Source organism: Oncorhynchus nerka, linkage group LG4, assembly GCF_034236695.1.
Source record: "Oncorhynchus nerka isolate Pitt River linkage group LG4, Oner_Uvic_2.0, whole genome shotgun sequence".
NCBI classification, from domain to species: domain Eukaryota; kingdom Metazoa; phylum Chordata; class Actinopteri; order Salmoniformes; family Salmonidae; genus Oncorhynchus; species Oncorhynchus nerka.
Window position 1 is genome coordinate 17,523,339 of NC_088399.1, and position 18,894 is coordinate 17,542,232.

Here is an 18,894-nt window from a genome sequence, read left to right on the forward strand (position 1 = left end):
GTTGTTTATACCTTGAACTTGGCCGACTAGCTAGGCAACAAATTATTTAAACGATGACGCTGTAACTCAGGACTTACACAGCAGGGCTCATAGATTCACCAAAATCTGAATGTTGCCCTCTAGGAAGGTGTAGTACGAAACCGGTTTGAGGAGTTGGCGAGGTAACTTTGGTGAGCTCAACTCAGGATAACCGGTAGCATTAAAAGTGGCTCACCTTTTAGCAAGGAATATATTTGTTTTTTTAACTTGGCAAGTGAGTTAAGAATAAATTCTTATTTACAATGACGGCCAAACCTGGATGACCCTGGGCCAATTGTGAGCCGCCCTATGGGACTCCCAATCACGGCCGAATGTGATGCAGCCTGGATTCAAACCAGGGACTGTGGTGTCGCCTCTTGCACGGAGATGCAGTGCTTTAAACCTCTGCGCCACTCGGGAGGCCAATATAAACGTAACTTCAAAGAATTTACTGAGTTAGTCCATATAAGGAAGTCAGTCAATTGAAATGAATTCATTAGTCCCTAATCTATGGATTTCGCATGACAGTGCAAGGGTGCAGCCATGGGGTGGGCCTTGGAGGGCTCTTGCAGCCAGGCCCGGCCAGGCCAATCAGAATGAGTTCGTCCCCACAAAAGGGGCAATATTAGATGGAAATAGTAGCCAGCGGGGTTACAACTTCTCTGAAACGATGTTTGAGGCAGCTTATGGTAAAGAAATGAACATTCAATTCTCTAGCAACTGCTCTGGTGGGCCTTCCTGCAGTCAGCATGCCAATTGCACACTCCCTCAACTTGAGACATCTGTGCCTTTGTGGCTTTTTATTGTCCCCAGCATAAGGTGCACCTGTGTAATGACCATGCTATTTCAGTTTCTTGATATGCCACACCTGTCAGGTGGAAGGATTATCTTGGCAAAGGAGAAATCCTCACACTAACAGCAATGTAAACAAATGTGTGCACAAAAGATGGCAAAGTACTTAAGTAAAAATAATTTAAAGTACTACTAAAGTCATTTTTTGGGGGGTATCTGTACTTTACTATTTATATTTTTGACAGTTGACTTTTCCTCCACTACATTTCTAAAGAAAATATGTACTTTTTACACCCGTACAATTTCCCTGACACCAAGAAGTACTTATTTAGAATGTTCATGCAGGAAAGCATTATGGTCCGATTCAAGCGCCTATCAATATGTATATTGTCATAAGTTGTCATACTCTTTTTTATTTCACCTTTATTTAACCAGGTAGGCTTGTTGAGAACAAGTTCTCGTTTGCAAATGCGACTTGGCTAAGATAAAGCATAGCAATTCAACACATAACAACACAGAGTTACACATGGAATAAACAAAACATACAGTCAATAATACATTAGAAAAACTAAAAGTCTGTATACAGTGAGTGCAAATGAGGTAAGACAAGGGAGTTAAGGCAATAAATAGGCCATGGTGGCGAAGTAATTACAATATGGCAATTAAAAACTGGAATGGTAGATGTGCAGAAGATGAATGTGGAAGTCGAGATACTGGGGTGTAAAGGAGCAAAAAAATACAGCATGGGGATGAGGTAGATAGATAGTCTGTTTACAGATGGGCTATGTACAGGTGCAGTGATCTGTGAGCTGCTCTGACAGCTGGTGTTTAAAGCTAGTGAGGGAGATATGAGTCTCCAGCTTCAGTGATTTTTGCAGTTCGTTCCAGTCATTGGCAGCAGAGAACTGCAAGGAAAGGCGACCATAGGAGGAATTGGCTTTGGGGGTGACCAGTGAGATATACCTGCTGGAGCGCGTGCTACGAGTGAGTGCTGCTATGGTGACCAGTGAGCTGAGATAAGGCGGGCCTTTACCTAGCAGAGACTTGTAGATGACCTGTAGCCAGTGGGTTTGGCGACGAGTATGAAGCGAGGGCCAACCAACGAGAGCGTACAGGTCGAAGCGGTGGGTAGTTGTTAAAGGAATTTCATTCCTATATGTTCATCAACCAATTCAATTAAAACACTGCACATTTCTAAGAATTTGTAAGATACTTATTTGCATAAAATGGACAGAAACCAGTCTCAAAATCAATCAATAGCGTTTATTCTCGAGAGTACTACATATAAATCATGTACATTAGTTTATATACCTCCTATTTTGTCATAAACGCTCAAGGTACTAAAAGATATCATAACCGCCATCGATAAAAGACAGTACTGTGCAGCCGTCTTCATCGACCTTGCCAAGGCACGAGGCATTGACTCTGTCAATCACCATATTCTTATCGGCAGACTCAGTAGCCTCGGTTTTTCTGATGACTGCCTTGCCTGGTTCACCAACTACTTTGCAGACCGAGTTAAGTGTGTCAAATCGGAGGTTATGCTGTCCGGTCCACAGGGTTCAATTCTCGGGCCGACTCTCTTCTCTGTATACATCAATGATGTCGCTCTTGCTGCTGGTGATTCTCTGATCCACCTCGACGCAGACAACACCATTCTGTATACTTCTGGCCCCTCTTTGGATACTGTGTTAACTAACCTCCAGATGAGCTTCAATGCCATACAACTCTCCTTCCGTGGCCTCCAACTGCTCTCAAATGCAAGTAAAACTAAATGCATGCTATTCAATCGGTCACCCCCCGGAACCTGCCCGCCCGTCCAGCATCACTACTCTGGACGGCTCTGACTTAGAATACGTGGACAACTACAAATACCTAGGTGTCTGGTTAGACTGTAAACTCTCCTTCCAGACTCACATTAAGCATCTCCAATCCAAAATGAAATCTAGAATCAGCGTCCTATGTCGCAACAAAGCCTCCTTCACTCACGCCGCCAAACTTACCCTAGTAAAACTGACTATCCTACCGATCCTCGACTTCGGCGATGTCATCTACAAAATGACTTACAATACTCTACTCAGCAAACTGGATGCAGTGTATCACAGTGCCATCCGCTTTGTTACTAAAGCACCTTATACCACCCACCACTGCGACCTGTATGCTCTAGTCGGCTGGCCCTCGCTACATATTCGTCGCCAGACCCACTGGCTCCAGGTCATCAACAAGTCCATGCTAGGTAAAGCTCTGCCTTATCTCAGTTCACTGGTCACGATGGCAACACCCACCCGTAACACGCACTCCAGCAGGTGTATCTCACTGATCATCCCTAAAGCCAACACGCCTGGGCATGCTCCTGATGAGGTGGTGGATGGTCTCCTGAGGGATCTCCTCCCAGACCTGGACTAAAGCATCCGCCAACTCCTGGATAGTCTGTGGTGCAACATGGCATTGGTGGATGGAGCGAGACATGATGTCCCAGATGTGCTCATTTGGATTCAGGTCTGGGGAACGGGCGGGCCAGTCCATACCATCAATGCCTTCCTCTTGCAGGAACTGCTGACACACTCCAGCCACATGAGGTCTAGCATTGTCTTGCATTAGGAGGAACCCAGGGCCAACCGCACCAGCATATGGTCTCACAAGGGGTCTGAGGATCTCATCTCGGTACCTAATGGCAGTCAGGTTACCTCTGGCGAGCACATGGAGGGCTGTGCAGCCCCCCAAAGAAATACCACCCCACACCATGACTGATCCACCGCCAAACCGGTCATGCTGGAGGATGTTGCAGGCAGCAGAACGTTCTCCACGGCGTTTCCAGACTCTGTCACGTCTGTCACGTGCTCAGTGTGACCCTGCTTTCATCTGTGAAGAGCACTGGGCGCCAGTGGCGAATTTGCCAATCTTGGTGTTCTCTGGCAAATGCCAAATGTCCTGCACGGTGTTGGGCTGTAAGCAGAACCCCCACCTGTGGACGTCAGGCCCTCATACCACCCTCATGGAGTCTGTTTCTGACCGTTTGAGCAGACACATGCACATTTGTGGCCTGCTGGCGGTCATTTTGCAGGGCTCTGGCAGTGCTCCTCCTGCTCCTCCTTGCACAAAGGCGGAGGTAGCGGTCCTGCTGCTGGGTTGTTGCCCTCCTACGGCCTCCTCCACGTCTCCTGATGTACTGGCCTGTCTCCTGGTAGCGCCTCCATGCTCTGGAAACTACGCTGACAGACACAGCAAACCTTCTTGCCACAGCTCGTATTGATGTGCCATCCTGGATGAGCTGCACTACCTGAGCCACTTGTGTGGGTTTTAGACTCCGTCTCATGCTACCACTAGAGTGAAAGCACCGCCAGCATTCAAAAGTGACCAAAACATCAGCCAGGGAGCATAGGAACTGAGAAGGGGTCTGTGGTCACCACCTGCAGAACCACTCCTTTATTGGGGGTGTCTTGCTAATTGCCTATAATTTCCACCTGTTGTCTATTTCATTTGCACAACAGCATGTGAAATTTATTGTCAATCAGTGTTGCTTCCTAAGTGGACAGTTTGATTTCACAGTAGTGTGATTGACTTGGAGTTACATTGTGTTGTTTAAGTGTTCCCTTTATTCTTTTGAGCAGTGTATATTGCCATTGTATCTGAGAGGAGAGCCATTTTTTTATTTTTCTTTATTGATTTATTATGGTCCGATTCAAGCACCTATCAAGTTACCTATCAATATGTATATTGTCATAAGTTGTCATACTTTATGTTTTATTTCACCTTTATTTATCCAGGTAGGCTAGTTGAGAACAAGTTCTCATTTGCAACTGCGACCTGGCCAAGATAAAGCATAGCAGTGTGAACAGACAACACAGAGTTACACATGGAGTAAACAATTAACAAGTCAATAACACAGTAGACAAAAAAGAGAGTCTATATACATTGTGTGCAAAAGGCACGAGGAGGTAGGTGAATAATTACAATTTAGCAGATTAACACTGGAGTGATAAATGATCAGATGGTCATGTACAGGTAGAGATATTGGTGTGCAAAAGAGCAGAAAAGTACATAAATATAAACAGTATGGGGATGGGGTAGGTAAAATTGGGTGGGCTATTTACCAATAGACTATGTACAGCTGCAGCGATCGGTTACCTGCTCAGATAGCAGATGTTTGAAGTTGGTGAGGGAGATAAAAGTCTCCAACTTCAAACTTCACCTCCAAATGAGGTGTTGGCTTTAGGGATGATCAGTGAGATACACCTGCTGGAGCGCGTGCTACGGGTGGGTGTTGCCATCGTGACCAGTGAACTGAGATAAGGAGGAGCTTTACATAGCATAGACTTGTTGATGACCTGGAGCCAGTGGGTCTGGCGACTAATATGTAGCGAGGGCCAGCCGGTTAGAGCATACAGGTCGCAGTGGTGGGTGGTATAAGGTGCTTTAGTAACAAAACGGTTGGCACTGTGATAAACTGCATCCAGTTTGCTGAGTAGAGTATTGGAAGCTATTTTGTAAATCAAATCAAATCAAATTTTATTTGTCACATACACATGGTTAGCAGATGTTAATGCGAGTGTAGCGAAATGCTTGTGCTTCTAGTTCCGACAATGCAGTGATAACCAACAAGTAATCTAACTAACAATTCTAAAACTACTGTCTTATACACAGTGTAAGGGGATAAAGAATATGTACATAAGGATATATGAGTGAGTGATGGTACAGAGCAGCATACAGTAGATGGTATCGAGTACAGTATATACATATGAGATGAGTATGTAGACAAAGTAAACAAAGTGGCATAGTTAAAGTGGCTAGTGATACATGTATTACATAAGGATGCAGTCGATGATGTAGAGTACAGTATATACGTATGCATATGAGATGAATAATGTAGGGTAAGTAACATTATATAAGGTAGCATTGTTTAAAGTGGCTAGTGATATATTTACATCATTTCCCATCAATTCCCATTATTAAAGTGGCTGGAGTTGGGTCAGTGTCAATGACAGTGTGTTGGCAGCAGCCACTCAATGGTGGCTGTTTAACAGTCTGATAGCCTTGAGATAGAAGCTGTTTTTCAGTCTCTCAGTCCCAGCTTTGATGCACCTGTACTGACCTCGCCTTCTGGATGATAGCGGGGTGAACAGGCAGTGGTTCGGGTGGTTGATGTCCTTGATGATCTTTATGGCCTTCCTGTAACATCGGGTGGTGTAGGTGTCCTGGAGGGCAGGTAGTTTGCCCCCGGTGATGCGTTGTGCAGACCTCACTACCCTCTGGAGAGCCTTACGGTTGAGGGCGGAGCAGTTGCCGTACCAGGCGGTGATACAGCCCGCCAGGATGCTCTCGATTGTGCATCTGTAGAAGTTTGTGAGTGCTTTTGGTGACAAGCCGAATTTCTTCAGCCTCCTGAGGTTGAAGAGGCGCTGCTGCGCCTTCTTCACGACGCTGTCAGTGTGAGTGGACCAATTCAGTTTGTCTGTGATGTGTATGCCGAGGAACTTAAAACTTGCTACCCTCTCCACTACTGTTCCATCGATGTGGATAGGGGGTGTTCCCTCTGCTGTTTCCTGAAGTCCACAATCATCTCCTTAGTTTTGTTGACGTTGAGTGTGAGGTTATTTTCCTGACACCACACTCCGAGGGCCCTCACCTCCTCCCTGTAGGCCGTCTCGTCGTTGTTGGTAATCAAGCCTACCACTGTTGTGTCGTCCGCAAACTTGATGATTGAGTTGGAGGCGTGCGTGGCCACGCAGTCGTGGGTGAACAGGGAGTACAGGAGAGGGCTCAGAACGCACCCTTGGGGCCCCGTGTTGAGGATCAGCGGGGAGGAGATGTTGTTGCCTACCCTCACCACCTGGGGCGGCCCGTCAGGAAGTCCAGTACCCAGTTGCACAGGGCGGGGTCGAGACCCAGGGTCTCGAGCTTGATGACGAGCTTGGAGGGTACTATGGTGTTGAATGCCGAGCTGTAGTCGATGAACAGCATTCTCACATAGGTATTCCTCTTGTCCAGGTGGGTTAGGGCAGTGTGGTTGAGATTGCATCGTCTGTGGACCTATTTGGGCGGTAAGCAAATTGGAGTGGGTCTAGGGTGTCAGGTAGGGTGGAGGTGATATGGTCCTTGACTAGTCTCTCAAAGCACTTCATGATGACGGAAGTGAGTGCTACGGGGCGGTAGTCGTTTAGCTCAGTTACCTTAGCTTTCTTGGGAACAGGAACAATGGTGGCCCTCTTGAAGCATGTGGGAACAGCAGACTGGTATAGGGATTGATTGAATATGTCCGTAAACACACCGGCCAGCTGGTCTGCGCATGCTCTGAGGGCGCGGCTGGGGATGCCGTCTGGGCCTGCAGCCTTGCGAGGGTTAACACGTTTAAATGTCTTACTCACCTCGGCTGCAGTGAAGGAGAGACCGCATGTTTTCGTTGAAGGTCGTGTCAGTGGCACTGTATTGTCCTCAAAGCGGGCAAAAAAGTTATTTAGTCTGCCTGGGAGCAAGACATCCTGGTCCGTGACTGGGCTGGGTTTCTTCTTGTAGTCCGTGATTGACTGTAGACCCTGCCACATGCCTCTTGTGTCTGAGCCGTTGAATTGAGATTCTACTTTGTCTCTGTACTGACGCTTAGCTTGTTTAATAGCCTTGCGGAGGGAATAGCTGCACTGTTTGTATTCGGTCATGTTGCCAGACACCTTGCCCTGATTAAAAGCAGTGGTTCGCGCTTTCAGTTTCACGCGAATGCTGCCATCAATCCACGGTTTCTGGTTAGGGAATGTTTTTATCGTTGCTATGGGAACGACATCTTCAACGCACGTTCTAATGAACTCGCACACCGAATCAGCGTATTCGTCAATATTTTTATCTGACGCAATACGAAACATGTCCCAGTCCACGTGATGGAAGCAGTCTTGGAGTGTGGAGTCAGCTTGGTCTGACCAGCGTTGGACAGACCTCAGCGTGGGAGCCTCTTGTTTATGTTTCTGCCTGTAGGCAGGGATCAACAAAATGGAGTCGGGGTCAGCTTTTCCGAAAGCGTGGCGGGGCAGGGCCTTATATGCAGATGACATCTCCGAAGTTGAGGATCGGTAGGATAGTCAGTTTTACTAGGGTAAGTTTGGCGGCGTGAGTGAAGGAGGCTTTGTTGCGGAATAGAAAGCCGACTCTAGATTTGATTTTAGATTGGAGATGTTTGATATGAGTCTGGAAGGAGAGTATACAGTCTAGCCAGACACCTAGGTACTGATAGATGTCCACATATTCTAGGTCGGAGCCATCCAGGGTGGTGATGCTAGTCGGGCGTGCGGGTGCAGGCAGCGAACGGTTGAAAAGCATGCATTTGGTTTTACTAGCGTTTAAGAGCAGTTGGAGGCCACGGAAGGAGTGTTGTATGGCATTGAAGCTCGTTTGGAGGTTAGATAGCACAGTGTCCAAGGACGGGCCGGAAGTATACAGAATGGTGTCGTCTGCGTAGAGGTGGATCAGGAATCGCCCGCAGCAAGAGCAACATCATTGATATATACAGAGAAAAGAGTCGGCCCGATAATTGAACCCTGTGGACAGCATAACCTCCGATTTGACACACTGAACTCGGTCTGCAAAGTAGTTGGTGAACCAGGCAAGGCAGTCATCAGAAAAACCGAGGCTACTGAGTCTGCCGATAAGAATATGGTGATTGACAGAGTCAATGCCTCGTGCCTTGGCAAGGTCGATGAAGACGGCTGCACAGTACTGTCTTTTATCGATGGCGGTTATGATATCTTTTAGTACCTTGAGCGTTTATGACAAAGTAGGAGGTATATAAACTAATGTACATGATTTATATGTAGTACTCTCGAGAATAAACGCTATTGATTGATTTTGAGACTGGTTTCTGTCCATTTTATGCAAATAAGTATCTTACAAATTCTTAGAAATGTGCAGTGTTTTAATTGAATTGGTTGATGAACATATAGGAATGAAATTCCTTTAACAACTACCCACCGCTTCGACCTGTACGCTCTCGTTGGTTGGCCCTCGCTTCATACTCGTCGCCAAACCCACTGGCTACAGGTCATCTACAAGTCTCTGCTAGGTAAAGGCCCGCCTTATCTCAGCTCACTGGTCACCATAGCAGCACTCACTCGTAGCACGCACTCCAGCAGGTATATCTCACTGGTCACCCCCAAAGCTAATTCCTCCTATGGTCGCCTTTCCTTGCAGTTCTCTGCTGCCAATGACTGGAACGAACTGCAAAAATCACTGAAGCTGGAGACTCATATCTCCCTCACTAGCTTTAAACACCAGCTGTCAGAGCAGCTCACAGATCACTGCACCTGTACATAGCCCATCTGTAAACAGACTATCTATCTACCTCATCCCCATGCTGTATTTTTTTGCTCCTTTACACCCCAGTATCTCGACTTCCACATTCATCTTCTGCACATCTACCATTCCAGTTTTTAATTGCCATATTGTAATTACTTCGCCACCATGGCCTATTTATTGCCTTAACTCCCTTGTCTTACCTCATTTGCACTCACTGTATACAGACTTTTAGTTTTTCTAATGTATTATTGACTGTATGTTTTGTTTATTCCATGTGTAACTCTGTGTTGTTATGTGTTGAATTGCTATGCTTTATCTTAGCCAAGTCGCATTTGCAAACGAGAACTTGTTCTCAACAAGCCTACCTGGTTAAATAAAGGTGAAATAAAAAAGAGTATGACAACTTATGACAATATACATATTGATAGGCGCTTGAATCGGACCATAATGCTTTCCTGCATGAACATTCTAAATAAGTACTTCTTGGTGTCAGGGAAATTGTACGGGTGTAAAAGTACATATTTTCTTTAGAAATGTAGTGGAGGAAAAGTCAACTGTCAAAAATATAAATAGTAAAGTACAGATACCCCCCAAAAAATGACTTTAGTAGTACTTTAAATTATTTTTACTTAAGTACTTTGCCATCTTTTGTGCACACATTTGTTTACATTGCTGTTAGTGTGAGGATTTCTCCTTTGCCAAGATAATCCTTCCACCTGACAGGTGTGGCATATCAAGAAACTGAAATAGCATGGTCATTACACAGGTGCACCTTATGCTGGGGACAATAAAAAGCCACAAAGGCACAGATGTCTCAAGTTGAGGGAGTGTGCAATTGGCATGCTGACTGCAGGAAGGCCCACCAGAGCAGTTGCTAGAGAATTGAATGTTCATTTCTTTACCATAAGCTGCCTCAAACATCGTTTCAGAGAAGTTGTAACCCCGCTGGCTACTATTTCCATCTAATATTGCCCCTTTTGTGGGGACGAACTCATTCTGATTGGCCTGGCCGGGCCTGGCTGCAAGAGCCCTCCAAGGCCCACCCCATGGCTGCACCCTTGCACTGTCATGCGAAATCCATAGATTAGGGACTAATGAATTCATTTCAATTGACTGACTTCCTTATATGGACTAACTCAGTAAATTCTTTGAAGTTACGTTTATATTGGCCTCCCGAGTGGCGCAGAGGTTTAAAGCACTGCATCTCCGTGCAAGAGGCGACACCACAGTCCCTGGTTTGAATCCAGGCTGCATCACATTCGGCCGTGATTGGGAGTCCCATAGGGCGGCTCACAATTGGCCCAGGGTCATCCAGGTTTGGCCGTCATTGTAAATAAGAATTTATTCTTAACTCACTTGCCAAGTTAAAAACAAATATATTCCTTGCTAAAAGGTGAGCCACTTTTAATGCTACCGGTTATCCTGAGTTGAGCTCACCAAAGTTACCTCGCCAACTCCTCAAACCGGTTTCGTACTACACCTTCCTAGAGGGCAACATTCAGATTTTGGTGAATCTATGAGCCCTGCTGTGTAAGTCCTGAGTTACAGCGTCATCGTTTAAATAATTTGTTGCCTAGCTAGTCGGCCAAGTTCAAGGTATAAACAACCATTAATTTAAGTCTCTCCTGGTACACTACATCTACTTCCTCTCTGATCCCACCCTGGGACGTATGATGAGCATAGCTGAGAAGGTCCATTCTAGAATGAAATAGAACACTGCAAGCAACATCACACAGTGGATTCTTTTCAGTCTAGGTCATTTTATTTATTTCCAAGACAAGTGCAGTGGTATAGGCCTAATTCAAGGCAGCAAGAGTACACAGGAGAAATAAAACCACTGCCTGCAGCCAGCCACACGTATAATACATCAGAAAGCTTTAAGGGACTTGTCCAACTTATTCATTGTTGTGAAGAGAAGTTAGGATGTCAGTGCCATGTGTGTTGGAATCAGTCGGCAGCAGTGGTGTTGGAATCTTCTTCGATGGTGTAATAAATGCTAAACTGTGCATTGTTATTCTGGGAAAGACAGGACAGGAACATGGTTAGAATACAGTGTGATAATAACTACATTTACAAAGGCAGCCCAATTCTGATATTTTTCCTGTCTGTGTGCACACGTCTTTACCACATTGATAGAGTTTGTTAAGGCGTGCTATGTCCAGGGGGCTCAGGTGATTTCTCTGTCCAATCTGGACTCCACTCTTCTTGGAGTCAATAGTGGGGTTCTGGTTTGATGAGAAGTAATAACTGCCAGGAGAAACCCAACAATGGGGATTTGAGGAAATGCTACTTTAACAAGGACTGCATCACAATGTCACCCTATTCCCAATATAGTGCACCTAGTTTGACCAGAGCCCAGGTAAAAAAGTCGTGACTTAAATAGGGAGCCATTTGGGACACAGAGAAAGGTTACTGGAGCTGGATACTGTACAACTCATCTTTACTTATTGCTAGCAGTTTAAAAACAAGGCGAGGAAAATTGAGACTTCATTGGGAAGAAGGAGGAGAGGAGTGTGACTGACGTTCCGTAGTGCATTATGGAGTCGTAGTCATAGGCCAGATCCTGAGTGTCTCCTTCCTTCACCTTAAAGTTATCTTCTTTTCCTGGAAGTTAAAAGAGGCAGACGTGACTGGTGGACACTGCTGGGTGTGATTGTGATATAGGGGAATGAAAGTGGAAATCTAGACAAGTTGTTGAGATGGAAACCATTAAGTTGAACCTCTAGCAGGAGGAAACTCTACACGATTCAAGGCATGACTATTGCATCTTACCTAAGGAAACCCGTAGCGGGTGGCCTTCAAGTTCAAGAGCTTACATGTTATCCCAGGATACCCATTACGGGTGGCAACTGTAGATGACAATGTGGTGCTATTCATGTAAGGGGAATTTAGCGAACAAGGTTGCTGCGTTCACACCAGGGGAAATTCGCAGGAGTTAACGAATTCAGTTATATTCCACATAATTGGAAATTAGTCTATGAAATACATAGTATTGGTTTCAAACTGAAGAACACTGATGGTTATAGAGCTGGTGCTGTGAGATTAGGATATCAGGATTCAAGGTTACTATGATATTAGGCTATCAGGACCTGCTTAGACAAAGCTATTTTAACAGTAGAGAACAGGGTTGCAATGTATGGGGAAATTAATGGCTGCAGTAATGAGTACATGATGAATGGAACATTTATATATGAACGCCTGTTGTTCTGTCCTTGTGGTGTACTGTCTATTTTTGTTATGTAGGTTTTCATGGTGTCTGGACCCCAGGAAGAGCAGCTGCTGCTTTAGCAGTACCTAATGTCAATAGTTATTCTATACGGTCTTCACTCCAGACTACAAAAGCTCAACAAGGTGTGCTAGTGTTGGGCTGGTACAAATGCCTGCACACTGCAGCTCTTCATGGGACAAATTGACCAGCCCTGCCCCTGGTCCACATACAATGCCCGTGAGGTGGTTTAGCATGTGTTGGTGTGAGTTACCTGAGACCACGTTGTCCCACTGTATGGTGATGTATTGGTCACGGTCTGGCCGTGTGTGCTCGTGGTGCAGGCCCAGGGCATGCATCAGCTCATGACACAGGTTCCCCACGTTACAGGCTCTACCGAAGTACAGAGGCTGGGCCCCGCCCTGAAAACCTACATACGACGCACAGCTAGAGTTAAGGGAAGAAAGGTGAGAGAAGGGGGGGAGAAAGAGTGGATATGACAGGAAGAGAGAAAAATAAAGGGAAATGAAGGAGCGGTTGTGAGTTAACTGTAAACTGCTGGGAAGGAGAGTGTGTTAATGTGACCATTTTGGACTCACCCTGTCCCAGAGATGAACTCTATGTAGTTAATCTCATTGGTGTATTCGTGGAAGAGGATACACGTCTGGTCTGAAATCATCTTGAACGCTGCTAGCATAGTTTCCTTTCTGTCCACTGTGGGGGATCAGAGACAATGCATATCATTCTCACTGTATTAGAAATCATCTAGTGTTAGTGCTCATCTCTCCTACTGTATTCGACACTCACCCAGATCACCGTTGATCTTGTAGGGGATAGAAGTGACTCCTTCATTCTCCGGCCAAAGTGACTTCACAGCTAATCGGTCTTCCTGTAGAACAAAACACCTAGTCTTAAAAATCTGTCATCTGGTCTGATGAATCCCGTTTTTTGCAATTTCACGCTGATGGGAGGACTAGGGTATAGAGAAAACCACATGCATCCATCATGCCGTGAGGCAACATTGCAGGCTGGTGAGAGGCAGTGTGACACGTTCACGGCACACATGATAAAAGTAGAGCAACGTTTGAACGCCACAGGATATCTGAACATAATTGAAAACCAGGTGCATCCCTTCATGGCAGTAGTGTATCCATCTGTGAAGGGATTTTTTTCAGCAGGATAATGCCCCATGCCACAAGGCCAGGAATGGTTCCACAAACATGACAGTGAATTCAGCTTAATGCAGTGGCCTGCCCAGTCACCAGATCTCAATCCAATTAAGCATCTGTGGGATGAGATGGAACGAGCCATTTCGGATTAGAGATCCACTACCAGCCAACTGGGCACAACGATGGGAAGCATTGGGGAAATCATGGGGCCAGCATTCCTGTGGAACGCTCGACATCTTGTAGAGTCCATGCCCTGACGAATTGAGGCTTTTCTGAGGGCAAAGGGGTGCAACTCAATACTAGGTGTTCCTAATCTAATCACCCAGTCCCTACAAACACACAGGTATCTTTCCTGAGTCAGTTGCCGGAGAAGAAGGAAACCGCTCAGGGATTTCACCACGAGCCCAATGGTGACTTTAATGGCTGTGATAGGAGAAAACTGAGAATGGAACAACATTGTAGTTACTCTACAATACTAACCTGATTGACAGTGAAAAGGAAGCCTGTATAGAATACAATTCCAAAACATGCATCCTGTTTGCAACAAGGCACTAAAGTAATAGTGCAAAAAATGTCAAAGCAATTATCTTTTTTGTCTTGAATACAGAGTGTAATGAGAGGCTAATCCAATAGATTATTGAGTACCACTTCATATTTTCAAGCAGTGGTGGTTGCATCATGTTATGGGTATGCTTATCATTGCGGACTGGGGAAGTTTCAGGATAAAAACGAAAAAGACAGAATGAGCTAAACACAAGCAAGATCCTAGAGAAAATCCTGGTATCGTCTGCTTTCCACCAGACACTGGGAAAATAATTCACCTTTCAGCAGAACAATAACCTAAAACACAAGGGCAAATCTGCACTGGAGTCGTTTACCAAGACAGAATGTTCCAGAGTGGCCGAGTTACAGTTTTGACAAATCTACAGCAAGACCTGAAAATGGTTTCATTTTCAATAATCACGCAAATATTTCCCAAAATATTTTCACTGTCATTATGGGGTATTTTGTGTAGACTGGTTAGAATTTTTATTTCATCCGTTTTGAATTCAGGCTGTCACAAAAAAAAAGTGAAATAGGTCAAGGGGTATGAATGCTTTCGGGAAGGCACTTACCACCTTCTGGTATACAGACTGAAACTAATGATTGCAAAATCATTTCAGTTCTCTCTACAAGCCAGAATTTCAATGTCATTTTATTTAACACTTACTCTACTGGTGGTCCGTGGTGTTGATCCTTCAGATGGTCAAAATATCCACAGGAATGTACTGTTAATACAACTTTTAGAGTGGCGGTACTGAAGTTGAAATTTCTATCACTTATTAGTATGCCGGCGTTGTGTATTTTCCTGTGGATATTTTGGGTCTCAAATTGTGACCATCTGAAGGACCAACACCATGGACAACCAACCGGTAGAGCAAGTTCAAATGTACTTCTAGTCAACAATCTGGCTTGAATTATTTTGCAGTCATTAGCTTCAGGCTGTGTATACCAGAAGGTGGTATCAATCGGATTCATCAGCCTAAAAGACGCAAGTAACAGGAGAGAAAGCAGGGATCATAGACTCACCGAAACCAGAATGTCTCCCTCCATGATAGCAAGGTCGAACTGTAAGTCCTCTGTAACAGAGAGAGAGGGTCTGAAACAACATGTACTGGTTACACGTCACTACCTCCAGTACCATTAAAGTCCAGACCTCATGATAGAGGTCCAGGATTGCACGCTTCATCTAATGAATGCGTTACCTTCTCTGGTTTCAGGTGTTTTATACCAATCATTTTGTCTGCGACGTGGCCCCGTCGAGGCAGTAGAACCTGAAGGGAATTGTCAACAAACTACATTTAGAATATATCATTGTTTATTGATAGATAAGGCATAAACTTGAAGACAACAGATTGAGTTGTTTCTTTGGGCCCCATCACCCCAAGAGACTGACTTGATAATCACAGTATAGGCCTACCTGTGGCAGAGAAAGTCACATTTGTAGAATTGTTGATGGGGTTTGTAGAGTTGTCCACTGAAACACAGAAGAAGAAAAAAAACATTACTAAGCAGAACAGTACAATAACATAGTTTTGCAGTACGGCTGGCATACATTAAATAAAAAAGTGAAAAACAGGAAAGAGGCCTAGCTTTCAGACTATCACCTAACGAAATGACTGGTCCCCAATGCAGGCCTGCCTACCTGTGGCAGGGAAAGTAGCATTTGAAGTAGTAGCATTTGTGAAATTGGCTATGGGAACACTGCCCACTGAAACACACAAGGGAAACATATTACATGTGACATAATAATAACATGGTCAACCAATTGGCCTCTGTGAAATTGGCCTGGCCTACAGTACCTCAATTGGAAAACACTCAAAAGTAGGACGTCACAACAACAAAATTACTGGTCCTACCTTGGACAACCCAGAGAATCAAAAGCCAAACCATGTTGCAACGATGATCGTCCCCAGGATTTGGGAGAAAAGAACCAAAGAAAGGGCACAAACAAATTCACACCCTTGCTCTCTTTCCAGTCAAAGAGTGGGTGGGGCAGCAATCACAAAGTAACAGGTGCTGGTGTGGTCACTTGCTTTTAAGTTCTCAACCTCAACAACATATGGCGCTAAGTGTCTCTCGACTCAATTTCCTGCCATTTCGACCTAAGGAAGAAGAAGAATGTGCCTCGCTGTTAAACAGTAAAAACGTGGCAGTGATATGCCGTGTTCAAGTGCTACTCGAACTAGGAAACTCTGAAATGTCAGACATGCGAACTGGTTGTAGTTAAACACGCAGTGCTGGAAAAATACGCAATAGTCATTCTTGAGTCAAAGTAAAGATACTTTAATAGACTCAAGTAACAGTAACCCAGTGAAACACTACTTGAGTAAAAGTCTAAAAGTATCTGGTTTTAAATGTACTTAAGTACAGTGGTGGAAAATTTAACCCTGTGGCACCCCCATAGAGATAAATAAATACATGTTATACATCAAATTCCTTATAAGGCCGCATGTTTTAAAAAATGTATTTATGGACTGACAGGGTGCACTCAGATCTGGGACACTGTAAAGTCCATGGAGATTAAGAGCACCTTCTCCCAGCTGCCCACTGCTCTGAGGCTAGGAAACACTGTTACCACCGATAAATCCACTATAATTGAGAATTTCAATAAGCATTCCTCTACGGCTGGCCATGCTTTCCACCTGGCTACCCCTACCCCGGTCAATTACCCGGCACCATCAACAGCAACCCGCCCAAGCCCTCCTTCACCCAAATCCAGATAGCTGATGTTCTGAAAAAGCTGCAAAATCTGGACCCTTACAAATCAGCCGGGCTAGACAATCTGGACCCTCGCTTTTTAAAATGATCTTCTGAAACTGTTGCAACCCCTATTACTAGCCTGTTAAACCTCTCTTTCGTATCGTCTGAGATTCCCAAAGATTGAATGCTGCCGCAGTCATCCCCTCTTCAAAGGGGTGACACTCTAGACCCAAACTGCTACAGACCTATAGCTATCCTACCCTGTCTTTCTAAGGTCTTCGAAAGCCAAGTTAACAAACAGATTACCGACCATTTCGAATCCCACCGTACCTTCTCCGCTATGCAATCTGGTTTCAGAGCTGGTCATGGGTGCACCACAGCCACGCTCAAGGTCCTAAATTATATCATAACCGCCATAGATAAGAGACATTACTGTGCAGCCGTATTCATTGACCTGGCCAAGGCTTTCGACTCTGTCAATCACCACATTCTTATTGGCAGACTCGACAGCCTTGGTTTCTCAAATGATTGGCTCGCCTGGTTTACCAACTACTTCTCTGATAGAGTTCAGTGTGTCAAATCGGAGGGCCTGTTATCCGGATCTCTGGCAGTCTCTATGGGGGTGCCACAGGGTTCAATTCTCGGGCCGACTCTCTTCTCTGTATACATCAATGATGTCGCTCTTGCTGCTGGTGATTCTCTGATCCACCTCGACGCAGACGACACCATTCTGTATACTTCTGGCCCCTCTTTGGATACTGTGTTAACTAACCTCCAGATGAGCTTCAATGCCATACAACTCTCCTTCCGTGGCCTCCAACTGCTCTCAAATGCAAGTAAAACTAAATGCATGCTATTCAATCGGTCACCCCCCGGAACCTGCCCGCCCGTCCAGCATCACTACTCTGGACGGCTCTGACTTAGAATACGTGGACAACTACAAATACCTAGGTGTCTGGTTAGACTGTAAACTCTCCTTCCAGACTCACATTAAGCATCTCCAATCCAAAATGAAATCTAGAATCGGCTTCCTATATCGCAACACAGCGTCCTTCACTCATGCTGCCAAACATATCCTCGTAAAACTGACCATCCTACCGATCCTCGACTTCGGCGATGTCATCTTTAAAATAGCCTCCAATACTCTACTCAACAAACTGGATGCAGTTTATCACAGTGCCATCCGCTTTGTTACTAAAGCACCTTATACCACCCACCACTGCGACCTGTATGCTCTAGTCGGCTGGCCCTCGCTACATATTTGTCGCCAGACCCACTGGCTCCAGGTCATCAACAAGTCCATGCTAGGTAAAGCTCTGCCTTATCTCAGTTCACTGGTCATGATGGCAACACCCACCCGTAACACGCACTCCAGCAGGTGTATCTCACTGATCATCCCTAAAGCCAATACCTCATTTGGCCGCCTTTCCTTCCAGTTCTCTGCTGCCTGTGACTGGAACGAATTGCAAAAATCGTTGAAGTTGGAGACTTTTATCTCCCTCACCAACTTTAAACATCTGCTATCTGAGCAGGTAATCGATCGCTGCAGCTGTACCTAGTCCATCGGTAAATAGCCCACCCAATTTACCTACCTCATCCCCATACTGTTTTTATTTATGTACTTTTCTGCTCTTTTGCACACCAGTATCTCTACCTGCACATGACCATCTGATCATTTATCACTCCAGTGTTAATCTGCTAAATTGTCATTATTCGCCTACCTCCTCATGCCTTTTGCACACAATGTATATAGATGCTTTTTTCATATATATATATTTTTAAAGTCTACTGTGTTATTGACTTGTTTATTGTTTACTCCATGTGTAACTCTGTGTTGCTGTCTGTTCACACTGCTATGCTTTATCTTGGCCAGGTCGCTGTTGTAAATGAGAACTTGTTCTCAACTAGCCTACCTGGTTAAATAAATGTGAAATAAAAAATAAAAAATACGTTTAAATCAGAACTATAACTAAACAGATTACTACTATGTTACTGTATGGATGTATGAATCTTATTATAATCATAATACTGAATGTAATGTGTGTAGTTTTCGTCAAGAATTAGAAGGACTTTCTGTTCCTTGTTGGAAACGAATGGAGCTATCGTCAGACTGGCTGGAATGCTGTGTTGCTTACAGGACATCCTGTCTCTATCCAGGGAGGGGAGAGACCTTGGGCTAGTAGTAGATTG

At 44.9% G+C, this 18,894-nt stretch overlaps 1 protein-coding gene across 1 annotated transcript; it reads right to left on the reverse strand.

Annotated features, from left to right (window-relative positions):
• Nucleotides 1-10,827: 10,827 nt before the first annotated feature.
• Nucleotides 10,828-15,949, reverse strand: LOC135570800 (astacin-like metalloprotease toxin 5). Its single transcript, XM_065016740.1, has 11 exons — nt 15,861-15,949; nt 15,647-15,712; nt 15,422-15,478; nt 15,207-15,275; nt 15,031-15,080; nt 13,100-13,181; nt 12,892-13,006; nt 12,567-12,739; nt 11,610-11,691; nt 11,213-11,334; nt 10,828-11,103 (listed from the first exon to the last, which is right to left on the reverse strand). Exons 1-11 carry the CDS (start codon nt 15,892-15,894, stop codon nt 11,099-11,101), a joined length of 855 nt encoding a protein of 284 aa, XP_064872812.1. The 5' UTR covers nt 15,895-15,949; the 3' UTR covers nt 10,828-11,098.
• Nucleotides 15,950-18,894: the final 2,945 nt, after the last annotated feature.

What these genes read in the sequence shown, in the direction of transcription:
- LOC135570800 (XM_065016740.1), bottom strand. Translation starts at nt 15,894, where the DNA reads ATGGTTTGGCTTTTGATTCTCTGGGTTGTCCAAG. An exon ending in AACACCTGAAACCAGAGAAG is followed by an intron (nt 15,081 to 15,206) that starts GTAACGCATTCA and finishes TCTCTGTTACAG; the next exon opens with AGGACTTACAGTTCGACCTT. An exon ending in TCCATAATGCACTACGGAAC is followed by an intron (nt 11,335 to 11,609) that starts GTCAGTCACACT and finishes TTCTCCTGGCAG; the next exon opens with TTATTACTTCTCATCAAACC.